This window comes from Chiloscyllium plagiosum, unplaced genomic scaffold (assembly GCF_037043375.1).
Source record: "Chiloscyllium plagiosum isolate Xiang-an unplaced genomic scaffold, Cpla_swu_hap1 HiC_scaffold_37, whole genome shotgun sequence".
In the NCBI taxonomy this organism is placed as follows: Eukaryota; Metazoa; Chordata; class Chondrichthyes; order Orectolobiformes; family Hemiscylliidae; genus Chiloscyllium; species Chiloscyllium plagiosum.
In genome coordinates this window covers 3996551-4019070 of record NW_028270175.1, presented here as the reverse complement: position 1 = coordinate 4019070, position 22520 = coordinate 3996551, and the positions used below count along the sequence as shown (strand labels likewise).

The window sequence follows — 22520 nt, the reverse complement described above, 5'->3', positions numbered from 1 at the left end:
GAGAATACAGCACCCACCAAGCCCTGCTTTCTCAACTCCAAAATAGCAAGCCTTCTGGGGAGGATACGGAAAGCTCTACAAAGATGTTCTGAAGTGGCATTGACATTAATGACTGGAAGGGGCTTGCTACCTGTCATTCAAATTGGTAACATCTTGTCCATCAAGCTGCATCACGTTTTGAGTACAAACACGATAACGGTGAGGCAAAAGTGGGTACTGTAGATGCTGGAGATTAGAGTCAAGATTAGAGTAGTGCTGGAAAAGCACAGCAGGTCAGGCAACATCTGAGGAGCAGGAAAATCGACGTTTTGGGTGAAAGCCCTTCATCACGAATGAGGCCTCATTCCTGATTTAGGGATTTTGCCATAAAACGTCGATCTTCCTGCTTATTGGATGCTGCCTGACCTGCTGTGCTTTTCCAGCACTACTCTAATCTTGACTATAACGGTGAGGCAGAGCGGTAGCCGAGAAGGAAGGAAAAGGAAGCAAATTCTGCATTCCAGATCTCCCTGCCTGGTGGGACATTCTGCCCTATGTACCCAAAGATCTGCAGGTTAACAATCAGCCTGTTCAGGTTCATGAAGACCCTGAGAAAGTGCCATCTTTGAATCCAGGGACAGCCAGTGACAATGACAACCGCACAGCCTTCATCATTCTTCTGGTGCAGTAGCTGAAGTGTACAAGTTGTACTTGACTGTGGAGTTTGAAACCCAAATAGAGTGGATTAGGACACCCAGGTTTGGTGGTCCTTGTTGTTTTGCGCTTTCAATCTCTTTAGAGCTAACTTGTGGGTCATTCTAATACCCCTCACTCTTCTTGGCAGGGTATTATATAAAAAGGTTTGACACATGCAGTGTACAACTTTCATCAGCATCACAGTTCTTGTCTTTTGATACTTCATTTTACCATACAACCATTGCATTTACGGACGTACATTTTATTTAAACTCTCTCCCCACTTGAGCATTTCCCTTGCCTTGCATCCTCACTGTTTGAGACACAAAGCTGCTGTTTAATCAGTCATTTTTGCTCAGAATCTAAAAGGTGTGGAACTCTCCATTTTTCTCATTCTGCTTTCTGCTGCTTTTTCCAGTCTGTTCACAATGAACTCCTGACATCCACGGTCTGCTTCCCAATTATGTTTATGTTCTTTGCAGACAGAGGAACATGGACTCTCAGTGTGTGCGTGTGTTTCAACTCAACAGAATAAGTAACAGCCATTTGCTGGGTCAGTTCTCAGGGTAAAGCCTTGAACAATCAGAGTTAACCTGCCTGGTTTAAAATAAAACAAATTCTGGCACTTAACTATCACTCAGCATTGACAATGCGTTCTCCATGGCAATGCTTCCATTCGCTAATGAATTAGCGTGTACTTCACATATGGTATAAATATTGGTTTTCTGCTTGAATTGATATTTCTTGCAAATTGACCTGATGAGTTGAAGCTTTGATAAAATGTGCATTTTTCCAGCAATGGTGTGTTTATTTTCTGGCCTCTGTTCATTCCTTAGACTTAGTTAATTTTAACTCAATCCTGTAATTTTTTCCCCTTGGTCCCAAGAGAAATAGTCTGCTTGGGTCTTCATCTTTGCCTATCAGCATGTGAAATGAGGCTTTACAGTCATCTCTGGACAGAACAGGATGCCGATATCTTTATCCTGTCAGGTTTGGGCTGGTTGCAAATTACAACATAAGAATGAGAGACATTGATGCATAATTTATAGATTGATCATGATTGCATAATTGCAATAGTCTACATTGTATTTTCCTCTCCACAGGGTCGCTGTGAGATTAATGTTCGGAATAATCGAAACCAGACACCTTTGCAACTTGCAGTTACTCAAGGTCATACTGACATGGTCCAGCTCTTGGTTACTGAAGGCTGTGATGTGAACGCGGAGGATGAAGATGGTGATACTGCTATGCATGTGGCACTCTGTCGTCAGCAGCTGGCAACCACCATGCTACCACGGGAAGGCGAAAGCAGTTCACTTCATGCAAATGTAGGTTTAAGACAGTCCATGTAGGAGATCTTGTACAAGTGCCTATAAAAGAAATGTTCATATTTTAAAATGCTCATTACGTCTTGGTGTATGTAGTAACACAAAATATTTGAGATTTGCCTTATGAATGTTAAACTTATTTTTTTCCTGTTTGGGCTACTATGAAAAAGAGATTGTATAACTCGTCCTGAAAAGCCATGAAGATTCTACCCTCACTTTACAGCATTGCAATTCAAGTTTAACTTGCTTTCAAAAGTGCACATTTCCTTTCATAGGAAAGGAGAAGAGAGCTTCTAAACAGGTTTTTATAGTGTCATTGTCTTCTGTGTTTAATAGCATGTAATACTATGATACAGTGAAATAAGATGTAAAAGACCTACTATTTCTACTACTAAAATTAATATTGGATATTTTGTAGTGAGCTTCAACATGCATAGCTCATTGCTTGCATTTTATGTGCCATTAGTGTATGGAATGATCTGCCAGAAGAAAGGGTGGAGGCTAGTACAATTGCAACATTTAAAAGGAAGGGTTTGGAGGGCTATGGGCCAGGTGCTGGCAGGTGGGACTAAATTGGGTTGGGATATCTAGTTGGCATGGGCAAGTTGGACTGAATGGTCAGTTTCCATGCTGTACATCTCTGACTCTATTAGTGTGATTTATCCAACAGTCATCCACTTAGAAATGTTCCTCCTGTAAATTTCTGACCATGTGAGTTGACCAGCGAGCAAAACAAAATATCTGAGCCCTGAGTGAAACGGCAATCAGCAGGATCGTTCCTTAAGCAATGAGATTTAAAGTTTGAGGAATAAACAGTACAGACCAAATATGAGGGTGAATCCATTATGATTATGCGAAAGAAAGATTGAATTAAGAAATCACAAAATGAACTGTTAATTTTAATAACTTCTGTGTTTAAATCTTTGAAATCTTAACTATAATTAATGTCCAAGGAATAAGGCTTCATATTTAAATTTAAGTACAGAGGTAGTAATTGAACAATTATTAAAAGTATGAAGGCCCTCTGAGTAAATCAACCAAATAACATTCAATGCATTTCGGTGGGTGAGGCAGAAAAATGATATGTCAAATTGTTAAAGCTAATGTAACTGAATTTATTTAAGATACAAAGGTGGGGGTGGGGAAGATGCAGGCTGAGAGGAGGACACAACGGTTGTGAAGAGATACAGACAGAGTGCGTTAGCAACAAGGGTAACCAGTGAGAGTATTACATGGGAAAGTGAGAGGTTATTCACTTCAGTAGTAAAATTACAAAATCTTTTAAGACCTGCAACTCATAAATGTTGATGTACAGAGGGTCTTGGCTTAACATAGATAAGAAATGTAGAAAGTTAGCCTGCAGCTTCAGCAAGCAATATGGATACCAAACACCATGTTAGCCTTTATTACAAATAACTGGTATACAAGAATGAGGATGTTTTGGTATGCTTGTACAGGGCTTTGATTCCACAACTGGAGTACTGTGTGCATAATTGGTCTCCATATTTAATGCAGAATATATATGTATTGGAGGCAATGCAACAAATATTCACCATATTGATTTCTGTATTGAGAGGCCTGTCCTGTGATGACAGACTGAGTAAATTGGAGCAACAATCCCTGCAGTATAGAGAAGTGAGAGGCAATCTTATTGAAGCATACAAAGTTGCGAAGGGAAGCCATATTGAGAGACTGTTTGTTTCCTCTGGCTTAAGAATTACAAACATAAGCTCATGACAAGGTGCAAATCACTTAGGATTGAGATGAGAAATTTATTCACTCCAAGGGATAAGAATCTTTGTAATTATCTATCCAAGTAATTGTGAATGCTCAATGTTTGACTTCCTGAAGGCAAGGATAGACAGATGTTTGGTCTCTCGGAATCGAGGGATATGAGGCTCAGGTGGGAAAATGGAGTTGAAGTAGGAGGTCAGCCACTGCTGTACTGAATGGTGTAGCTGCTCCATTCATGCTATTCCTCAGGATTTGACAACAGCCTTGATATTGACATTTAACTAAGTACCTGCCTCTTGCATGAAGTGACATAAATAACTGTTTAGTATCTCATTTGTTTTGAATGCAAAATCTGCATTGGTTTTTTTTGTTAAAACTTTCATCTTAAGCTTTGTTCCTTTGCTACTTAGTTGCAGGCTTCTGGGTTACTGGGATCTACAGACCTTAGTGTAGGTGCTGCCATTGCCTGTTTCCTGGCCCAGGATGGTGCGGATATTAACTACACTAACTACAAGGGCAAAACACCACTCAATCTGGTCACAAATGGCAGGATTATACAGATGGTCAAGAGTTTTGCTGAGAAATTCAGGTAAAATAGCAATATCTTCTAATTATGTCATTTACTCTTCTCTTGGTTATCTTAGTCTTGATTACACTGTATCCTTAACACAGACATTAAATTCTCTCAAAAGTAAAAGGAAGAACTGCGGATGTTGGAGATCTGAAAAAAAAAATAAGTTGCTGCAGAAACTCTAGTTTGGCACCATCTGTGCAGAGAGAGAGAGAGAGAGAGAGTGAGTTAACATTTTGAGGCTAGTGACCCTTCTTCTCATTACACACCATGAGAGCAAAGATAGAGTATTGAGAAAGAGAAAGGTGGGCAGATGTCCAACCTTAGGATGTCAATTTGAGCTAGCTATTAGCAACCGTAGCACAGTTCCTTAAACCACACGTGAACCGGCCTTGTATACATTTGTTCCTTGCTTTATCATGATCGGTAGTGTTATCACCTCCTCTACCAATGGCACTGACTTGGGCTGGGATGGTTACCTGTGATGGCTCTGTTGTTAAATAACTGTCAACGTTCATAGTTTAGGGTCATTTCAGAAACAGACATAGCGCCCAGTAGCTTTGAACTATATGCAAATTTAAGACAATACTATTAGTAGCTAATAAAAAATACAAACTTGGTATCCAACTTGAAAATATAATGGTTTTATTCATAATACATTTTTGTAATGATCTGGGAATTATCCAGTTGTTGTTACACTATTTTTTATCTGTGCTTTCTTTTAATCTGAAATATGTTGATTAATGTGTTTGAGAGGTAGCAGCTTCCCAGTTAGCAAATTAAACAAATTGTGTTCATTTTACCATCAAACACTATTGACTACATGATTTGTCAGCGACTGATAACTAGATAACACAGAATACAGGGTTTAATTAAACCTGCGATAGTATTTTAAGCTGGTTTATTAGAATTTATCCCATTGGAATCTCCACCCCGTCACCTGTTTCTTCACCCATTGCAGTATAAATAAGTGGGAAGCATTGCAATGCTCTGCTATTGTCCGACAGTTCTGGAGAATAGATTTGAGAATGCCTTCAAATTCCAGGATCAGCCTTTACAAAACTTATCAGTAAATATTAATGACAGCCTAATTGTGTGTGTACTTTTGTTTAAAAATGTCACGGTGCTTATCATAAGTCAGAGGATGCACTGTTTTAGAAGATAGAAACATTATACCACATAAAGTCTTATTATTCTCCTAGAATGGGTGTTCCATTGAGGCTACAAAGTCTACTTGCCATTAAGTAAGCACTGGGTGAGTTCATACAATGTATGAGATTACAGACATCCTACCTTTGCTGTTTTGTGTTCCGAAAGAGTTATTTTGTTTCTTAAACTTCAAAGTGTAGCACAGAAACCTAAGTATGACGCTTAGAAGTGGGTTGGGCAGGAAATGCACTCCAACCAAACTGGTCTACCTTTTCTGATTGTAACGCTGACAGTAACCCAGTTAGAGTAAAGGATTCCCCTCACTGTTACAACAAGAAAACCTAAACCATTCCTTGTTATATCATTAGTTATATAATTACAAGCAAATCTCCTATGCCACTGCTCACAGTAAATTAGGTGATGCAGTGTTTTGTTTTACGGACAGGGCTACTGTGCCATCCAATACTCCGAATAAATCTTCCCGTGAAGGAAAGTTTTTCCTTCAAGCCACGATATCGAATGAAACAAAATGTTTTAATTGATTCAGCATTTTCGCTTTGTTTTTAAGAAAATCAATTCAGAGACAGACATTTTAGTTCTTGATCATTGAGTTTGTGGAGTTTCTCCTGTAGATTCCAATTGCCACATTTATGTTTGTTCTATTTTTAGTTCATAAATGTAACATGGAGTTTTGTTCAATGATGTGTGAAGTGTGACCGGCCAAATGTACGTTTATGTAGTTTTTTTAATATAAAGAGTATTACATAACACACCTTCTGTTGTATGTTGTGATTTGTAAAGCATTGATCCTTACTTGCCTGACTCTCCAACTCCGCTGTTGTCAAAGATTGAAACCCACAGTAGCTGAACTTTCAAATCAGCTGATTGTGCGCCATGCCACCAGGTGGAATAATCCAAAGTGATGAGCATGCTTGTATTGTCTTATGGCTGATATCAGTGTTACTTTCATGACCATCTTGAAGACATTGGGTGGATGGCTGCATCCATCCAAAGGTGATTATGCCCTGCCAACAGCCATCTCATGACCACAAGGGAGAATTGGCAGGAGTGAGGGATTTTGTTTAAACTTTTTCTGAAAGAAAAGTCCTTTTAATCCTTTCTGTTGCTTTTTATTCCAGGGGATCACAGCTGCAATCAGCAGGGACAACAGTTCTGCGGCGAGTCCACACAACTCCAAATACTATGACAAATCTTTTACTGCCAGCATCGGCGGGCCCAGCTGAGTGTCTAGTGTGTTCTGAGCTGTCCCTACTGGTTCAGTTTTCCCCCTGTCAACACTCTGTCGTCTGTGAAGGTATACTTTGCAATCTCTGATCGTGAACAACAAACAAATAAGTATATTTTAGATGTATTGTTGCTCACAAATAACATTATTATAGTAAATTGGATCTTTATTTAAAATTTGTGAGAAGATTTGTAGCTCGGGTGCTCGTTGTTATGGTTCTGTTCGCCGAGCTGGGAATTTGTGTTGCAGACGTTTTGTCCCCTGTCTAAGTGACATCCTCAGTGCTTGGGAGCCTCCTGTGAAGCGCTTCTGTGATCTTTCCTCTGGCATTTGTAGTGGTTTGAATCTGTCGTTTCCGGTTGTCAGTTCCAGCTGTCCTGATGGAACTAATCATTTAGCTTTGAGTTTGGCATAGTGGGTGGATGGAATTTTAACCATAATAGGTCTAACTTGTCTCAGTTTGCTAAACACTTTGTTGATGTGGTGTGCATGAGCATCCAAAAGGTACTTGGTTATGTGCTCTACAATAGACTTGAACAAAGTTAGACCTCCCCATGAAACGAAAGGGACAGCAGCAGCATGGATTTGAAATTGGCTGAGCGATGAGAATCAAATAGTAGTCAGCGCAGTGGCTCAGTGGTAAGCACTGCTGCCTCTCAGCATCAGGGACATGGGTTCAATTCCATCCTCTGGCAACTGTGCAGACTCCACACAGACATTCTCCGTGTATCTGCCTGTGACATGCTTTTGTCCAGGTGCACTAGTTTCCTCCCACAGTCCGAAGATGTGCAGATTAGGTGGATTGGACATGCTAAATAGCCCTTAGGGTCTAGGGATGTGCAGGCTAGGTGGGTTATCCATGGGAAATGCAGGGTTATAGGGTCAAGGGATGGATCTGGGTGGGGTGCTGTTCGGAGGGGTCATGCTTCCACACTGTAGGCTTTCTCTAATTCTCATGGTGAACAGTGGCTTTTCAAACAGGAGGTAGGGTTATAGTGGAATTCTCCAGGGCTTGGTGTTATGACCTCTGCTCTTCCTAATGTATATCATGACCTTACTAAGGTGCACTAAGGCACAGTTTCGAGATTTGTGGATCACATGAAAATTGGAAGTATTGTATATTGAGAGTGTAGAATTCTATAAGGGCCTAGACAGGTTGGTGGAATGATTGGCAGATAAACTTTGCAGAGAAGTGTGGAATGTTTCATTTTGGTAAGAAGAACATGGGGAGACAACATAAAGAGACGATACAAAGTAAAGGTGCAATGCTAAAGAGGATGCAGGAACAAAATGTGTATGTGTGTGTAACCCATTGAAGGTTGCAGGTCAGATTGAGAGAACGGCTAATAAAGCATTCAGCATCCTGGGCTTTATGAATATGTGCACAGAATACAAAAGTATTTAAACTAGATAAAACACGAGTCCAATCTCAACTAGAATACTGTCTAGTTCTGGACATCGCAGTGTCTAGTTCTGGACATCGCAGTTTAGGGAGGATGTGAAGGCCTGAGAGAAGGTGCAGAAACACTTGAGAATGTTTCTGGGAGTGAAGAACTTCAGCTATTCGAGAATTTGGAAGGGTACTGCATGGAGAAGAGAAGGTTGAGAGGAAACACGTGTTTAAAAGCATGTAGTGTGGAGAGTACATCGTTGGAAGGATCAAGAAGCAGACGGCATAAATTTAAGGAGGCTGGCAAAAGAAGCAGTGGAGACGGAAGAGAATGTCTCTGAATGAAATCACCATGTCACAGTCTATGATGTTTTAAGGAGTATACTTCATTTGAGAAAGCAGTGTTTAATTTGTTCTGTTTTTTTTTCCCCAAAGTCTGCCTTTTTAATAAGTATCACCATTCTCTGCAAAATGGGCTGCGTCCAGCATCCCCACCATCAAAGGCGTAGTGCTGAGGTACAAGATGTATACAGTTTTGAGCTCTAGCGAAAAGAGATCATGCCCGAGTACTTGGGTTGGCTCCTTCCAAAAAGGACGTCAGCAGAGCATCTTCCACCACCCTCAAGCCCACCGCCACTCCCTGTCTTGGTGCTGTTTGGGATCGATAGTGTCAGTGGTGGCTCACTAGACTCTTTATTCATGTTGCCACTGCATGAAGCAAAACAGTAATGAGGATTTCACAAGCTTTATAGCTAAGACAGGAGAGTAAAACCGGGGCAGGGTGGCGTGACAGCAGTATTTATTCCAACCTAAATTTTCTTCAGTCTATCTCCCAGTTTTAAATTCAGGCAGTTTAGCGAAGGAAAGTACAACCTTTGATTTCGAAGACTATGTTCTCGGGATGATGTATATTGGTGACTGGTAAATTAATCATTTATTGTCTGGTTTTCATGGTATGTTAGATGATTCACTCTCAAATACTGATGATGCCTAAGCAAGTAATTGCATATGCATCAGTACAATCCCCAAATAAATAATGCTAGTTACTCAAAATGTGCAAACTGCTCTGTTCAGAGAGAAAAGAGAATGTGTTTGCCACTGGCTACACCCGCAAAACAATGGAACTCGATGACCAACCATTATCGCACCCAGCTAACTAACTAGATAGTCATGTTGGAAAGTACAAAATCAACTAAAAATCATTAACTCATCTGGTTTAATGAATTCAAGGTATTTTTGTGAAACTCTTCAAGTGCACAGAGCATGCTAATCTCTAATAAACTCACTATATTCACTGTGTGGCAAGAAATTTTAAATGAAATGGTAGATGTGTTGCAGGTGCTGATTTCTGACATTTCTTCTTTCATTCACAGAGTGTTCTGTAAGAATGAAGAAATGTATCAAATGCCAAGTGTCTATTACAAAGAAAATTAGACATGGTAATGTATTTACGTCATTCATTATTGAAATATTATTTGTCACGACAGGGAGAATAAAGTGTTTCTTCTTGAGTAGCAACATAATTGTAATAACTTAGGTGAATTCTGTTCCGATGACCAGGAATACTTATTACTCTAAATAACACCACCAGCTCGGTGATTTGCAGGTTTTATATTCAAATGGATGACATTATGGTATATGTTTTACACGATGAATGGATTTTGTGATGGAGTTCTCCATTGGTAATAGCTAGCAGGTTGGGGGTGTCTGAGGAATATGACTGGTGTTTTGTCTAAAATAGCACGTCATTGCTGTGTAGGAATCCATCTCCAGGCAAACTAACCTCCCCTAATGACAGCAGGTGTGCTTGAGACTCAGTCAAAGCAGAGATTAAAATGGATATGTTCCAAGTTTGAGAGTTCGGCACAGTGTAGGGATGGTTCTTAATGCAAGAAGGAAAACCTTTTCTTCAGATAAAATTAGCTATCAACAGCTGTCATCAAAGTACTTTTTCATTGTATTGGTCTCATTTCCATCATTATGAAATGATTAATTTATCCAAATTAGTATTTGTCCAAGTTTATTGTTGGTAGAGCTTTGATTTAATCAGACCTAAGCATTCAAACAATCAACTCCTTTTAAAATTTGTTAACTACAGTAACAAATTAACTTCTCAGTTCTTCCTTGTTGTGAGTGCTTTCAAGGGTGAAGGAGAACGTATCAGTTATCAGAAAAGCTGTAACTGAACTAAAGGTTTCCTTCACAAGCAAGTATCCTTGTGTAACACATGCTGCGTTTAAAAGCAAGATAAAGCAAAGTAATGGTGTTAGATGACATTGTTCTCTGAACACTTCATATACTAGCAGCAGTTATTGGTGTGAGGAAATCAATTCATTAACAGTATGGCAGAGTGGACCTTTTTAACATTTTCTTTCTTTAAATCTGGATGTTGAATGATACAATTGGCCTATTCTCCTAATTATCTACCTGCTGCCCCTCAGCAAATGTGTCTATTTCACCACTTCCCCTCTCTGCCCCTCCACTGCCGCTAACTGTCATACTGATTTGTCTAATATTCACTGCTGGATGCATGGTACTTTCTGTCAACCAAACCAAGTACCTTCAGTCCCCACTGCAAACCACCATCTAAAGCCCTCTTGGTGACTACTAAAGGCTGAACGAGATTGTTTGTGCCCTTTGTATCACACTTGGTTGAGCAGTGTCCTTTAGAAGATGATATAATTGCCCTTAGTCTGGCCTGCATGTGACTCCAGATCCATAGCAATGTGGTTGACTCTTAAACTGGCTTCTGGGCAATGAGAGATGGACAATAAATGCTGACTTAGCCAGCACCCACATCCCGTGAATAAACCAAAAAAACCCACTAAACCTAAAGATGCACTTTCAATTTAATGTGTATCATCATTAAGATCACATCACCCAACACCACCATGCCTCAGCTCACGTGATGCTGAAAGTCTCACCTGTACTTCTGTTATGCCCAGCTTTAACTACTGTACTGCACAACTTGCTGTCCCCTCACATTCTCCCCTCCACAGACATGAGATCATCCAAAACTCTCCTACCCAAATTCTTATTCCAATTTTTGTTCACCAGTTATCCCCGAGCTTGCTGATCTACTGTGTCTCACACAGTTGATTTTTAAAATTCTCATTCTTGTTCACATCCTCATGGTTTTGTCCTCCTCTCTATATAATCTAAATCAGTCACGCCACAATGCTCCATTCTGGCCCCTTAAGTATTCCAATTTTATAATCCATCAGCGCTGTCTGTGCTTTCCTCAACCAAGGGACAGAACTCTTCAGTACTCTCCCAACCCTCTACCTTTCTCTGTCTTTAGTTGCTCCTTAATACTACCTCATTGAGGAAGTCTTCAGCCTCTAACAACTTCATGCGATTATGATAAATTTGTTTTATAATGCTCCAGTGAAGCTTCTTGGGATGTTTATTACAATTTGTTCTTCAGAAGTGACAACAAAGCCATTTGGGTAAGTTTGAAGGCTCGTGTTCTTTTGGAAGAAAGAAATCAACTCGACATTGAGCTGATGGTCCCTTCAAAATCCAGGTTTCTATGTAAAGAATTTTTCGGTAAATCATCTGGCACTCTGTCAATTATCATGTGACTGAATTGGCACAGAGTTAAACAAAAGAACGGTCAACAAGTTAATCATAGGGTGAATAAGTTTGTTCTTATGATTATGTATTCAAGCAATTCAGTTTTAGTTCAGCATGGGCTGGAATGAAGGAGACACCTTCTTTCACAGTTGGAATCTTGGATGTTGGCTAAAAAGGTTAAAATTCGTTAACGAATAGATTTGGCCAACAGTGAGTCAAATTTCTGGTACCATACTGTTAAGGGTGAGTTTTAGATGCAAAGCTCCGAAGTTAAAATACATTAGAACCAAGAGAGTTCTGACAGAGGTAGCTCCACTTAAGATGCTAGAGAAATTTACATTGAGTGGGGAGTTTTCAACCATGGGGTGATTGGGAGAGATTTGTTAGGAAAACGTGGCCCTTCAAATCTCGACCTTTCTCTGAATCTTCAATGCAGCATTCAGACCAAGTGCTTCATCTTTCAATTTTTGATAATTATCTGACTCAAGTGTTGGACTGCAAGTCAAATAGTGGTAGAGGGAAAGTAAATTTAAGGAATTTGAGATTGTGACTGCATTTGTTGTACTTTTTAATGTATTTAGCTGTTTACGATAGAGTATTTATTAGGTTTCATGCACTTTGATTTTGGAATAGTAAAATTATTTTGAATTAAACCGTGTATCTTGTGGCTTTATTTTTTTCAGTAAATATCTGGGTTTTTTGAATCTTAAGAGACAGTGTTTTTTACCAAGTTTGTACAAATTTATTTTAGAAATTGTAACCAGTAGAAATATCACCTGCTCTTACATTGACTATATTATTCCCAATCAATGAATTGGAATGTAATTTTTCTTAGAAACCAGAAGTGGCAATGTCATGCGAATTGAATATTCCCTACTTATTTATGGCGAAGATCTTTTATCTTTCTAATCAGCTTGAAGATTGTTTTAGGGATTGTATCAGATCAAAATGATAACACATGCTTGTGATTTCAGTGTGTTTTCCTAAAAATGGAAGCCTAGGTGAAAGAACGAGGCCAGTAGTTCACGACATCCCCTATGTGAAAAGAGTAGAAGAGAACACAAGGTAATTGAGAAACTAATAGGATAAGTGGGAAGGCAAACTGTTCCCATGAGAGTAAGTAAAAGAGTAAGATTGAGGAGGAGAAAGAGAGAATTTTAAAGTTTGACACCCAAAGACAGAAACAGTCTGAGCTTCCTGAGGGAAGTTCTTGGACTATATCTAATGCTGTTTCACAATGGCACAATCCATTCTTTATCATTCACCAGCGCCCACAGAGACATTGTGCAGCAATCTGGAGCGATCAGGAGTCTGATCTGTTTTGGAGAAACCAATAGAGGATCTGGGACTTGTGTGTGCAGGACATGCAGTAGCCTGTTTCTTCAACAGATTGAAGACTCCTAATTGAGTCTAAATCAGGAAATAAAAGTAAGAAAAGTTAATTCAATGTAAAATCATCAACAGAAAATGAGACAAACTGGTAAAGTATTGGTAAAAGAAGAGAAATCAAATGGACAGAAGTGTTTTATTTGTATTTTAATTTAGGTTTTCAACAATAATTCAAATCTGAAAAAATCAGACTTCATACATTAAGTGCCAGAGAGATTATTTAGGAGTAATTAAGACTTCTCCAAAGTACTTGGGCATTGACATCAATATGAGTAGTCCGGCCATAACATTTTCTGGTCTGTTTAATGAATATGCAGTGGATAAACAACCCACAACATCCCAACTTCATTGTGATTTATTTCCTTGCTAATGAGCAAGACAAATCAGACCTTTCTGATTCTGTCATTTAACCACCCATACGCAGACTCCAGAACTTGCTGTTCAATTTACTGTTGGACTGTAATGGACACTATTCGCTTCACTGTAATACTTATCCAAAACTAGGGTCATTGCTGTCCACATAGCAGTACTTCAATGTAATCTGATTTTGATGTGGTGTTGGTTGGAAGGAAGAATGTTTGTTGAGGCATTGGGAGAATTCTTTGCTCTCCTTTCAATAGTGAGGTGAGATGAGATATATTCAGCTGCTGTGACATGAGACCAGAGATGGGAGACAGTGGCATAGTGTTATTGTCATTAATCTAGTAATCCAACACTCCAATATTCTGGGGCCAAGGGTTTGAGTCGCAAAATGACAAATGATGAAAATTGAATTCAATAAGAAATCCAAAAAGCTATTCTAATGGCAACCATGTGACAGCTGTTGATTGCTATAAAAAAAATCTGATTCACTAATTTCCTTTTGGGAAGGTAAACCTCCATCTTTAACTGGTCTGGCCTCCAAATTCACAGCGGTGTGGTTGACTCTTTACTGCCTTCTGGGCAGTTAGGGATGGGCAATAAATGCTGGCTTGGCCAATATAGCTCACATCCCTTGCATGAATAATAAACTAAAAACCTTCCATTAGGTAATTAACACCATTAGGGCTCATGAAGAAGCCACTTTATAAGTTTTTAAAAAAAATCTTTTAGCAAGATTTTACCAAGACTCGAGCAGCTGTCAGGCACCAATCCGAGTGAGTGAAGGTGGCTTCAGGGTCAGCTGAAAAGCTGCAATTTGAAATGGCACTGCAGAGGCTGAACATGAAGAGGAGTCTTGCACCACTATGTAAAAATGTGACCATTTTAAATAAATTACCAGTCAACCGCCTCTTTCCCCCCCCCCCTCCCCTCCAATCCCCCAAACTGCTCTCTTGACCCAGCTGTATTCTGAATTGTGGAGATTTCAATATTGCCAACTTTTCTTCCAGACCAGTTGCCTGAGCAAGTGAAAGTAAGATCTGCTGTTTGACTGATCTACCTCTGTTCCAGTGTCTTTGCTGGCTCTTCGGACCCACAGACCTGTCTGTTAGACTGTTAACTCCCCAGTACAGTCATAAAGTAGGTGCTTCCTGTTTTGCATCCAGGGCAGGTTCACAAGCCAGATTTGAATCCACCTCTTGATTCCTACCTCCATCAAGAAAATTCATCCCCTGGTGTCTTTAGTACATCCATGTATGGCAGAAAGGGCTGGCCACAGCACTAATAGAGCAGTTTGGCACATAATTTTTGTTTGATTTCCCATGCTTAAAGTCAGAAGTGGGAATTGAACCCGCAACCTTCCAATTCAGGCAATTGGAATCTTTCAGCTGTGCCAAGCTCTAACTTTCAGGTCTGGTCTTGTTATAGAGAGGATCAGGAAGACAGAATCTACTGTTAGAACATGGAACAAATAATTATAGTAAGAGATTTGTTGATACTGATGTTCCACAGTAAGGTGAATCCTTGCCCTAATTCTAAACATTTCTATAAATAAGTATTAAAATGGCTTTTGACGTTATAGCATCTTTTTGATTCAATGGACAGCTATTTGGATTTTGTTTCTATTTAAAGCTATTTAAAAGTATGCAGTTTTAGTCATAAGACATTAATCAAATATTATTTAAATCCAGTACGTCCAGATCTAAGGAGTAATTTCTATTACCAGCCAATTATTCAATCTGGCAGATATTTTCGACGTAGATTCATGCAGATGGGCCTATGAAACAGAGCTGGATGGAACACATAACTTGTACTTTTGTCTGTATTAAAGACTGAGTTACTGGCTCTGACAAGTCATTTTCAAAATTCACCATATTCAATTCCATTTGTGCAAATCTTATTATTGACACTCTAGAGCTGCTAGTACACATATTAACAACAGACTGACGGAATGTTTTCGTCTGGCAGATAATACAGAAGTTGAAAGCAGCTCCAATGCTGAACCTCCAGACCAGAGAAAACTGTTGGAACAGCTCCAGTCTCGATACAGACAGATGGAGGAAAGGATAACGTGCCCTATATGCATTGACAACCAGATTAAACTGGTGTTCCAGTGTGGCCATGGTTCCTGTCTAGAATGCAGTGTTGCCCTGAAAGCGTGCCCTATTTGTCGTCAGAACATTCGGGAACGCATACAGATTTTTGTTTGATGCATGGCAAGCCTTCTTTTCTATACCTATGTTCTTTCTGAACATTCTAAGTACTGTACCTTTTCTGTGGTACGTTGTGTTTGTGTTGGTAATCATCTTCAGATTTAGTCCTTGGCACTTTGGCATCGGTGCAGTTAGAATCCATGTGATTGAGCTCTGTACATGCTGTTTTCCAGCAAGTGACTAAAATTGCATTTTTGATAACTCGAATGCCCACTGTGCAGATTCAGTGGCTGATATGTCAACAACAAAACAGCAAAGTTGTACATAACACAAAACAAGTTTATTAGCCATTTAATGTCAGCCCTGTTAGTAGTTGCAACTGCTTGAGCAATGCACAAAGCTACAGTAAAACTAACCTTACTGTGTATGTATTTATATAAAATCTACAGTGTAATATAATCCATAATCTGACAACTGTGGTTTATGGGCAGTTGTATATATTTAAACGTTTCAGGAATATAAAATGACTCTTCAACAATTTTCAGATACGATACCAATCAACCAGTGCTAGCCTTTTACATCTGCTTCTCTATCTCACAACAAAACAGCTTTAGAATCAAACAAATTATTTCAAATAATAAAATCATTAATTTTGAAAACTTTATTTAAAACATACCTTCTTATGACTTTGTTTATTCAATTATAGCTTGATTGGGCAATTAAAATATTACATTGAATGTTGTAGTCTTGGATATGTGGTAAAATGGCAGATGGTTGAACATGGAAGGTAACAGCTAGAATATTAAATCAATTAATCAAATATTTACACTTACAGCACAAAACTCAATGTTTATTTATAAATAGGTGGTCAATAGACTGGAACTATAATCAGGTGATTTGATTCAATCCACTATATCAAAGTGGAACAGCAAAATAAAACAGTAATGAAGATAAATTTCAAGTTTTACAGAAAATAATTGGAATTAATGCTTGTTTTGACCTGTGAACAACTAATCTTCTCACCCAGACATTCTAATATATTTATATTTAAATATTCCAGGAAAATAAAAATCAATGGAAATATGAATTGGGCATGGTTCTATCAAGGATTCCGAAACTAAGAGACCATTCACATTCTCTGGTCTAGTTTCATGTTGTTTTGCTCCCTTGAATACAGTACACAGAGGTGAGGTTAGTGAAGTAATGAGGTTCTGAATCTGGATAACTACCGTATTGTGTTCCTTTGTAAAGGTGTTATTACTAGGTGTGCTAGTGCTATCCAGAGCAGAGCTTACATACTTTAAACTTAATGCTAGCAAACCCTTTACTATGGTTTTCTTTGGTGTCTTATTAGAATGTAAATTATATATTAGATTTGTGAGCCTCTGGTTCAACCTAAAATTTTAAGACTTAGCAAGATTGTGGTATGATATCATTGTATAGTAAAAATTTTATTTAGCCTGAGAAGGTTACTACATTGAATCACAATGTTTAAGTAATTTCAAACTCCGGAGGAAAACATACAAAATGCAATCAATTCATCAGGGCAAGATGAAGATTCTCAAGTTTATAATTTTCATAAATTTGTTGAAAAAGCTAGAATATATATATGGTGTTTTCATCGTAAAAACAAAATTCAAAGAAAATTGCATTGACAAGAGATTCTACCTTTCAATGTGATGTCTATATACCATTATCTCGGGACTAAATTGTCTGTTTATTTGAATTGAAAGACTTTGAACAAATATTATTCCGACTGGCAGTATCATTTTCATCAAGAAAGTGATCTAACAATGGAAGTTGGGATTTGAAGAAGACTATGCCAACATTTGGAGATGATTGTTGCATTTTGTGAGTTTACTTTTGCGAGATATATTCCATCAATTTAAACCATAAAGGTACAAGTTTCACTCATGACTTTGGTCAAGATAACAAATTTGCAACCACAAATTGGAAAAGTAAAGTAGATTGGTCTAATTTGCTTGGTGTATAGATAATGTTGCTTGATCTGTTAGTATGCAGTACATTTTTTTAAAAACAAATAAAATTATTGGAATGTCATTTAGCTGAAATGTTGCTTAGCTCAACAGCCTTCATGAAGTTGAATTTTACAGATTATGGGACAACAGGCTCCATGTGCCAAACAGATTGTATCACTGTGGAAAGTGTATGGTCAGGAATTGCTGTTTAAATAAACTTGCAGTTCCTAATTGCCTGGCTTTCTTGTGCACATTCCTCCTTGATCTTAAAATCCTTCTTGAAATTAAAGAAAGTGCATACGACAAAATGATTTTTGAATCTTGGATCAATGAAGGATGATTTTGTTACTCATCTCTTGGAGTTCATGGAAGATGTAAACCAGAGTCTGTTTTGGGAGAAGGGGTGGCAGGACCATTCTCACCATTGCTGAACTTTATGGTTTTCTATTTGTGAAGACAGACTAGCCAAACCAACCCAAAATTTGACTTTTTAGTAATGAATCACTATTTCAGGAATTGATGAACCAATTAGGAAAGCATTAGCAGTGTTGTGAAGAACACAGTGAAGATGATTTGATAGCAGTGATTTCTAGTACATCATGTTGGTAGGAAGCCCTCAGCTCTGTTATTTCTGCAAGTACGATTTAGCAGATCCTTTAATTGCAGGATAGTGGAGGAAAGTTGCTATAAACAACCTTTGTGGACTTCAGAGGTTAGCAAGAGACTGAGTGTTAGTGCATTGTCTGCTCCTTTACACATTTTAACAATGAGAGAGGTTTTATGCTTGGAAGAATTGAACAGAAAGATTAGTGAAAACTGTTACAGCAAATAGAATGGAAAATGTTAGACTCCAGCACTTTGTTCTTATATTTTTAGCTTGCCATCTACACTGGGAGTTTTGTTCTCATGATCGTCTTGTTTCCTGCAGGGTTACTGTATCCTTATGTTGAAGTTCAAAACTGTGAATAAATTATTTTGAATTACTGTTGTGATTAATGACTCTGGTTACATTAAAATAAAGAGCATTTATTTACTTCATATATATTAACATTTGAAAGAAACTTTTCAAACAGTATGTTCCTGAATTTCTGTCTTTCAGATGTGAATTATTACTGTATGCGACATTACTCTGTTCCTGGTGGGTGTTGCACCATTAAATAATAGTGAAATTATGTCAAGAATGGTGCTTATTAGAACACACATTGTTGGATCAGCTCAGCAGGCCTGACAGCATCTATGGAGAGAAATCAGTTAATGTTTCAGATTCAATGACTCTTCTCCACAGCCAGAAATTGGACCCAAAACAATTTCTCTCCACAGAGGCTGCCAGACTTGCTGAGCTTTTCCTGCAATTTCTGTTTTTGTTTCTGATTTCCAGTGTCAAAAGTTCTTTCAGTTTTTGTTGTTGGATCATATCCATTTGTTAAGAGAACTTTTATGCTTGAGAGCATTTACTGATTTACGTTCGCAGCCATCCTGAAGATTGTCAGGTAGTTTTGATTCTCAAGATAGGTAAGGAATTCAGTAAATTTTTCTGATCTGCCTCTCTGTACCAATGTCTGAAAGAGTCGAAGCACTACAGATAAACTTTTACCAGGGTCAGATTCAGCACATTATCTTGGAGTGTGGGCCAACCCCCTGTAAGATCATGCGGGTCTGGGAGATACAGTACTTGTGGTTTTAGCTGATAGCCTGGCATCTTGCCTTCCAGCAGAAATTTGTAAGAAATTCAGATTTTGTTCAAAAGAATTAATACTTGATGGCCATTTCATACATATTTTATTAAGTTATTGAAGGAAACCAGTAAGATTCTGAGGAGACTTGACAGGGTAAATGTTGAAAATTTCCTCTTGTGAGAGAAACGAACTTGTTGTGGGAGAAGCAAGTTTAAAACTAAAGAGTTGGCAAGATCCATTTGGGGAAAGTGTACTGGTATTCAGTTCCACTGCTCCTGGAGTTGTCACAAGAGTTAAAGATTTAATAAATCACTCAAAGCTCTTCTATTTACTTGTCTGATGAACTCAGGTTAACAAATCATTGATCAGGTTTCTGAACTTAACAAGAAACTAATAAGTATTGCAAAGAAATCAGTTCTAACTACAGAAGAATGAAATAGATGAGGTCAATAGCAAGGATCTTTTTCTGAGGGTGGGGCAGTTCAAACCATGGGGCTTAATTTTAAGGTGAGAGGATAAATTTTATGAAGGGTGTAAGGCGCAACTTTTCTTTTATACTGTGGTTTGTGTATGCAATAAACTGTTAGAGGAAGTGGCAGATATAGGTACAGTTACAATATTTGAAAGACATTTTTATAAGTGCATGAATAGAAAAGGTTTGGAACATTATGGGCCAAACTCAGGTTAATGAGACTAGTTTAATTTGGGTAACTTGGTCAGCACGGACAAATTGGACCGAAAAGTCTGTTTCCATGCTGTCTGACTCTCTGAAATATGAATTCTCAACATATAACTCTGCTTAGCTTAAGCTGCACACTCTAAACCCCTACATACACGTACGCAGGCAAAGACAAGCAAACAAACATAGATGTTAAAGAAGGAGGGAAAATATTGGGGGAGGACAGTTCAATAGCACCACTCCACAGGATTGGATGAGGTAGCCGTATTTCGAAATCCATTTAGTTCTTTGCTGAAGACACAGGTTGGTTGACACATTAATTGGTTTTTAGTCACGTGTCAGAGGTGGCATCTCATAGCAAACATGAGCTACTTGTTAGATATTGGTTGCTTCATTGCAGAGATTAAAAAGCTAGAGCTATCTTATGCCTTTGTATACACTCCATCACATGCACGCACATGCATCCCTCTATGTGTGCGAGCGCGCGCACACACACACACACACACACACACACACAGTTAGTGCAGCTACTCCTTCCACAGCCTTAAGTTCAAAGCAGTTCTTTTCCCATTTTGGTCCACAATTAAAAATGAAGAATGTAATGGAAAATTAACAAAATTAATCTTTATTGTGAAATCTGTAAAAGAATACCTTCCTAAGTCAATTTAATGCAGATAGCTTGAATTCTGTGAACAGACAGCCTGTCTTTGCAGGTTTTGCAAACAATCTGTTTTGGCAGAGTCAGGGGAAAACACAAGGGCAGTAGCAGTTTTTTCAACAGTAAAGGAATGGGAAAGCAACTCCTTATGTGGAAAAGGGCTTAAACTGTTCCCAAGCTGATTGTCCTTGAGGTGAGATGAGGCTGAGCGAAGTATGGTATAAAGGAAACGTGAATGATAGTCTGGACCCCTTCCATAAGGCATTTTGTCAAGTGCAGAGGGTCCCTTTGCAAAGGCCTGTAATAAAGATTTTCTTTGCTCTTGCTAGCATTTGAGTCGGGTCGATTTAATATCAACAACAGTAAATTTGGGGGCTCGTCCGGGACTCCGCGACTGGGTGAGATTCTGAGGATTCCCAAGAGGCGCAGGCGCCAGCGCCTTGAAGGTCTTTCACTTCATCTCGAGGGCTGAATTGGCCTCTTTGTGTGAGAGGACTGGGAATCTGTGGATCACCCTGGCGCCAGGGTCCGAACTGAATAAGGTCGGGGTAGGAGTCGTTGCTTAAGTAATCCTATATAGACACGCATTCTAAGAGAATAAATGAATCAGGAAAAGAGTTCAGTAAACTCTCGCGTGGTATTTGAGCAAAAGTCAGGGGAAAGGATTGCCGTCTCTAGAGTGTTTAAGGGTGGTGTTAGACTTGGAACCACCACTGGCTGAGCTGGACTTGCCAAAGACGTACCGGGTACGTGGTTTCTTGGTTTACGAAAACCAAGGCATTGAGGTGGGCATGCCCAATGCGAGAGGGGATCTCCGGAGGTAAAAATCAAGTCAAAGGGAAAAAGATAACGGTACTGCGAGAGAGAGAGGGAGGGAGCTGAACACTTTTCCAGTAACACTGAAAATGGGTTCCGGCAAGAGCAAACAAAGAGGGTCCACAGAGGAATTGGAATAGCCAACCAAAAATACAGTACATGTTAAATAATTATGGCCCAGAGTCTGTAAAGCAGTTAGAATTGTGGATCAAGGAATGTGGTTTTCCGAACGGGGCAAGTTTTAGTGAAAGGCAGTTGGAAGTATTGAGGTCGAGGTTGGAGGAGGGAGAGAAGGAGAAATGAAAGGGAAAAATAGAACCTGTGAATTGGAGTGCTTATAACATGTGGAAGGCTGAGGCTGATACCAGAGAAAGGAAATCTCAAGTAAAAGATAGATCAAATAGGCATACAAACACTAGTGCACATGCAGACAGGTGCAGAAAACAACCTAATAAAGCTGTACAGTGTCTTAAGTCTGTTCCAGATCCTCACCTTGATGACTGTCCTTCGCGGTCTGCAGCCCCCCCCTACGAGATCCACCTGGCGAAGGTTCCACATCAGCAGTCATCGCCTCGGGGTCTGCTGGATCATCGATAGCAAATCGTACCCACAACCTACTGAAGCAAGAAGCTCAAAATGGCAATAGCCGCTCCAAGACGGAAAGGCACCCAGGGTCTGCTCGCAATCTCCCCACGATGGATGATGAGTCAGATGGTGAGTGGTTTGGTGTGTGATCATCTTGCCAGGTAGTTCTGCAAGCCCCAATGGTTGAAGTTGCAGGTCCAGAAGGGTGCCCAGTGCTGGTCCACTGACCATGGACCATGAAGGATTTGGAAAGTGCCTATGGGTAGTTGCCTCACTCACACAAGGTTGGAGGTAATAAGTTCTGTACTGAGTTCTGTCCAACGTCACATGAGATGAGATGTCTCCTGGGACGAAAACTGGGCACTGATGTCACCAAAATCAAGTATAGATGGCCAGCTGTAAACGTCCATACCAGATCAACCGACCCGCAAGCGGAAGAGAACGGAGACTTTGATGCTTTTGTTGCAGCGCTGGTGACTGCCTGTGGGGAGGTATTCCCAGTGCGAATGGACATGACCAAAATTGCAATGTGTAAACAACAAGGTGAGACAGTGTCC

At 39.3% G+C, this 22520-nt stretch overlaps 1 protein-coding gene across 8 annotated transcripts in view; it reads left to right on the top strand.

Annotated features, from left to right (window-relative positions):
- Nucleotides 1-18533, top strand: part of mib2 (MIB E3 ubiquitin protein ligase 2) — a 213711-nt gene extending 195178 nt beyond the window's left edge. For 6 of the 8 annotated variants that reach the window (XM_087980239.1, XM_043676268.2, XM_043676266.2 and 3 more), the window contains 5 exons: nucleotides 1778-2002; nucleotides 4147-4325; nucleotides 6596-6771; nucleotides 9466-9531; nucleotides 15386-18533. In XM_087980239.1, the coding sequence (XP_087836365.1) occupies nucleotides 1778-2002; nucleotides 4147-4325; nucleotides 6596-6771; nucleotides 9466-9531; nucleotides 15386-15627 (888 nt within the window). In that variant the 3' untranslated portion in view covers nucleotides 15628-18533. Of the gene's footprint in view, nucleotides 1-1777; nucleotides 2003-4146; nucleotides 4326-5509; nucleotides 5563-6595; nucleotides 6772-9465; nucleotides 9532-12642; nucleotides 13096-15385 lie in introns of those variants that run through there. The other 2 variants (XM_087980241.1, XM_087980242.1) reach the window with 2 other exon arrangements.
- The last annotated feature ends 3987 nt before the right edge of the window (nucleotides 18534-22520 follow it).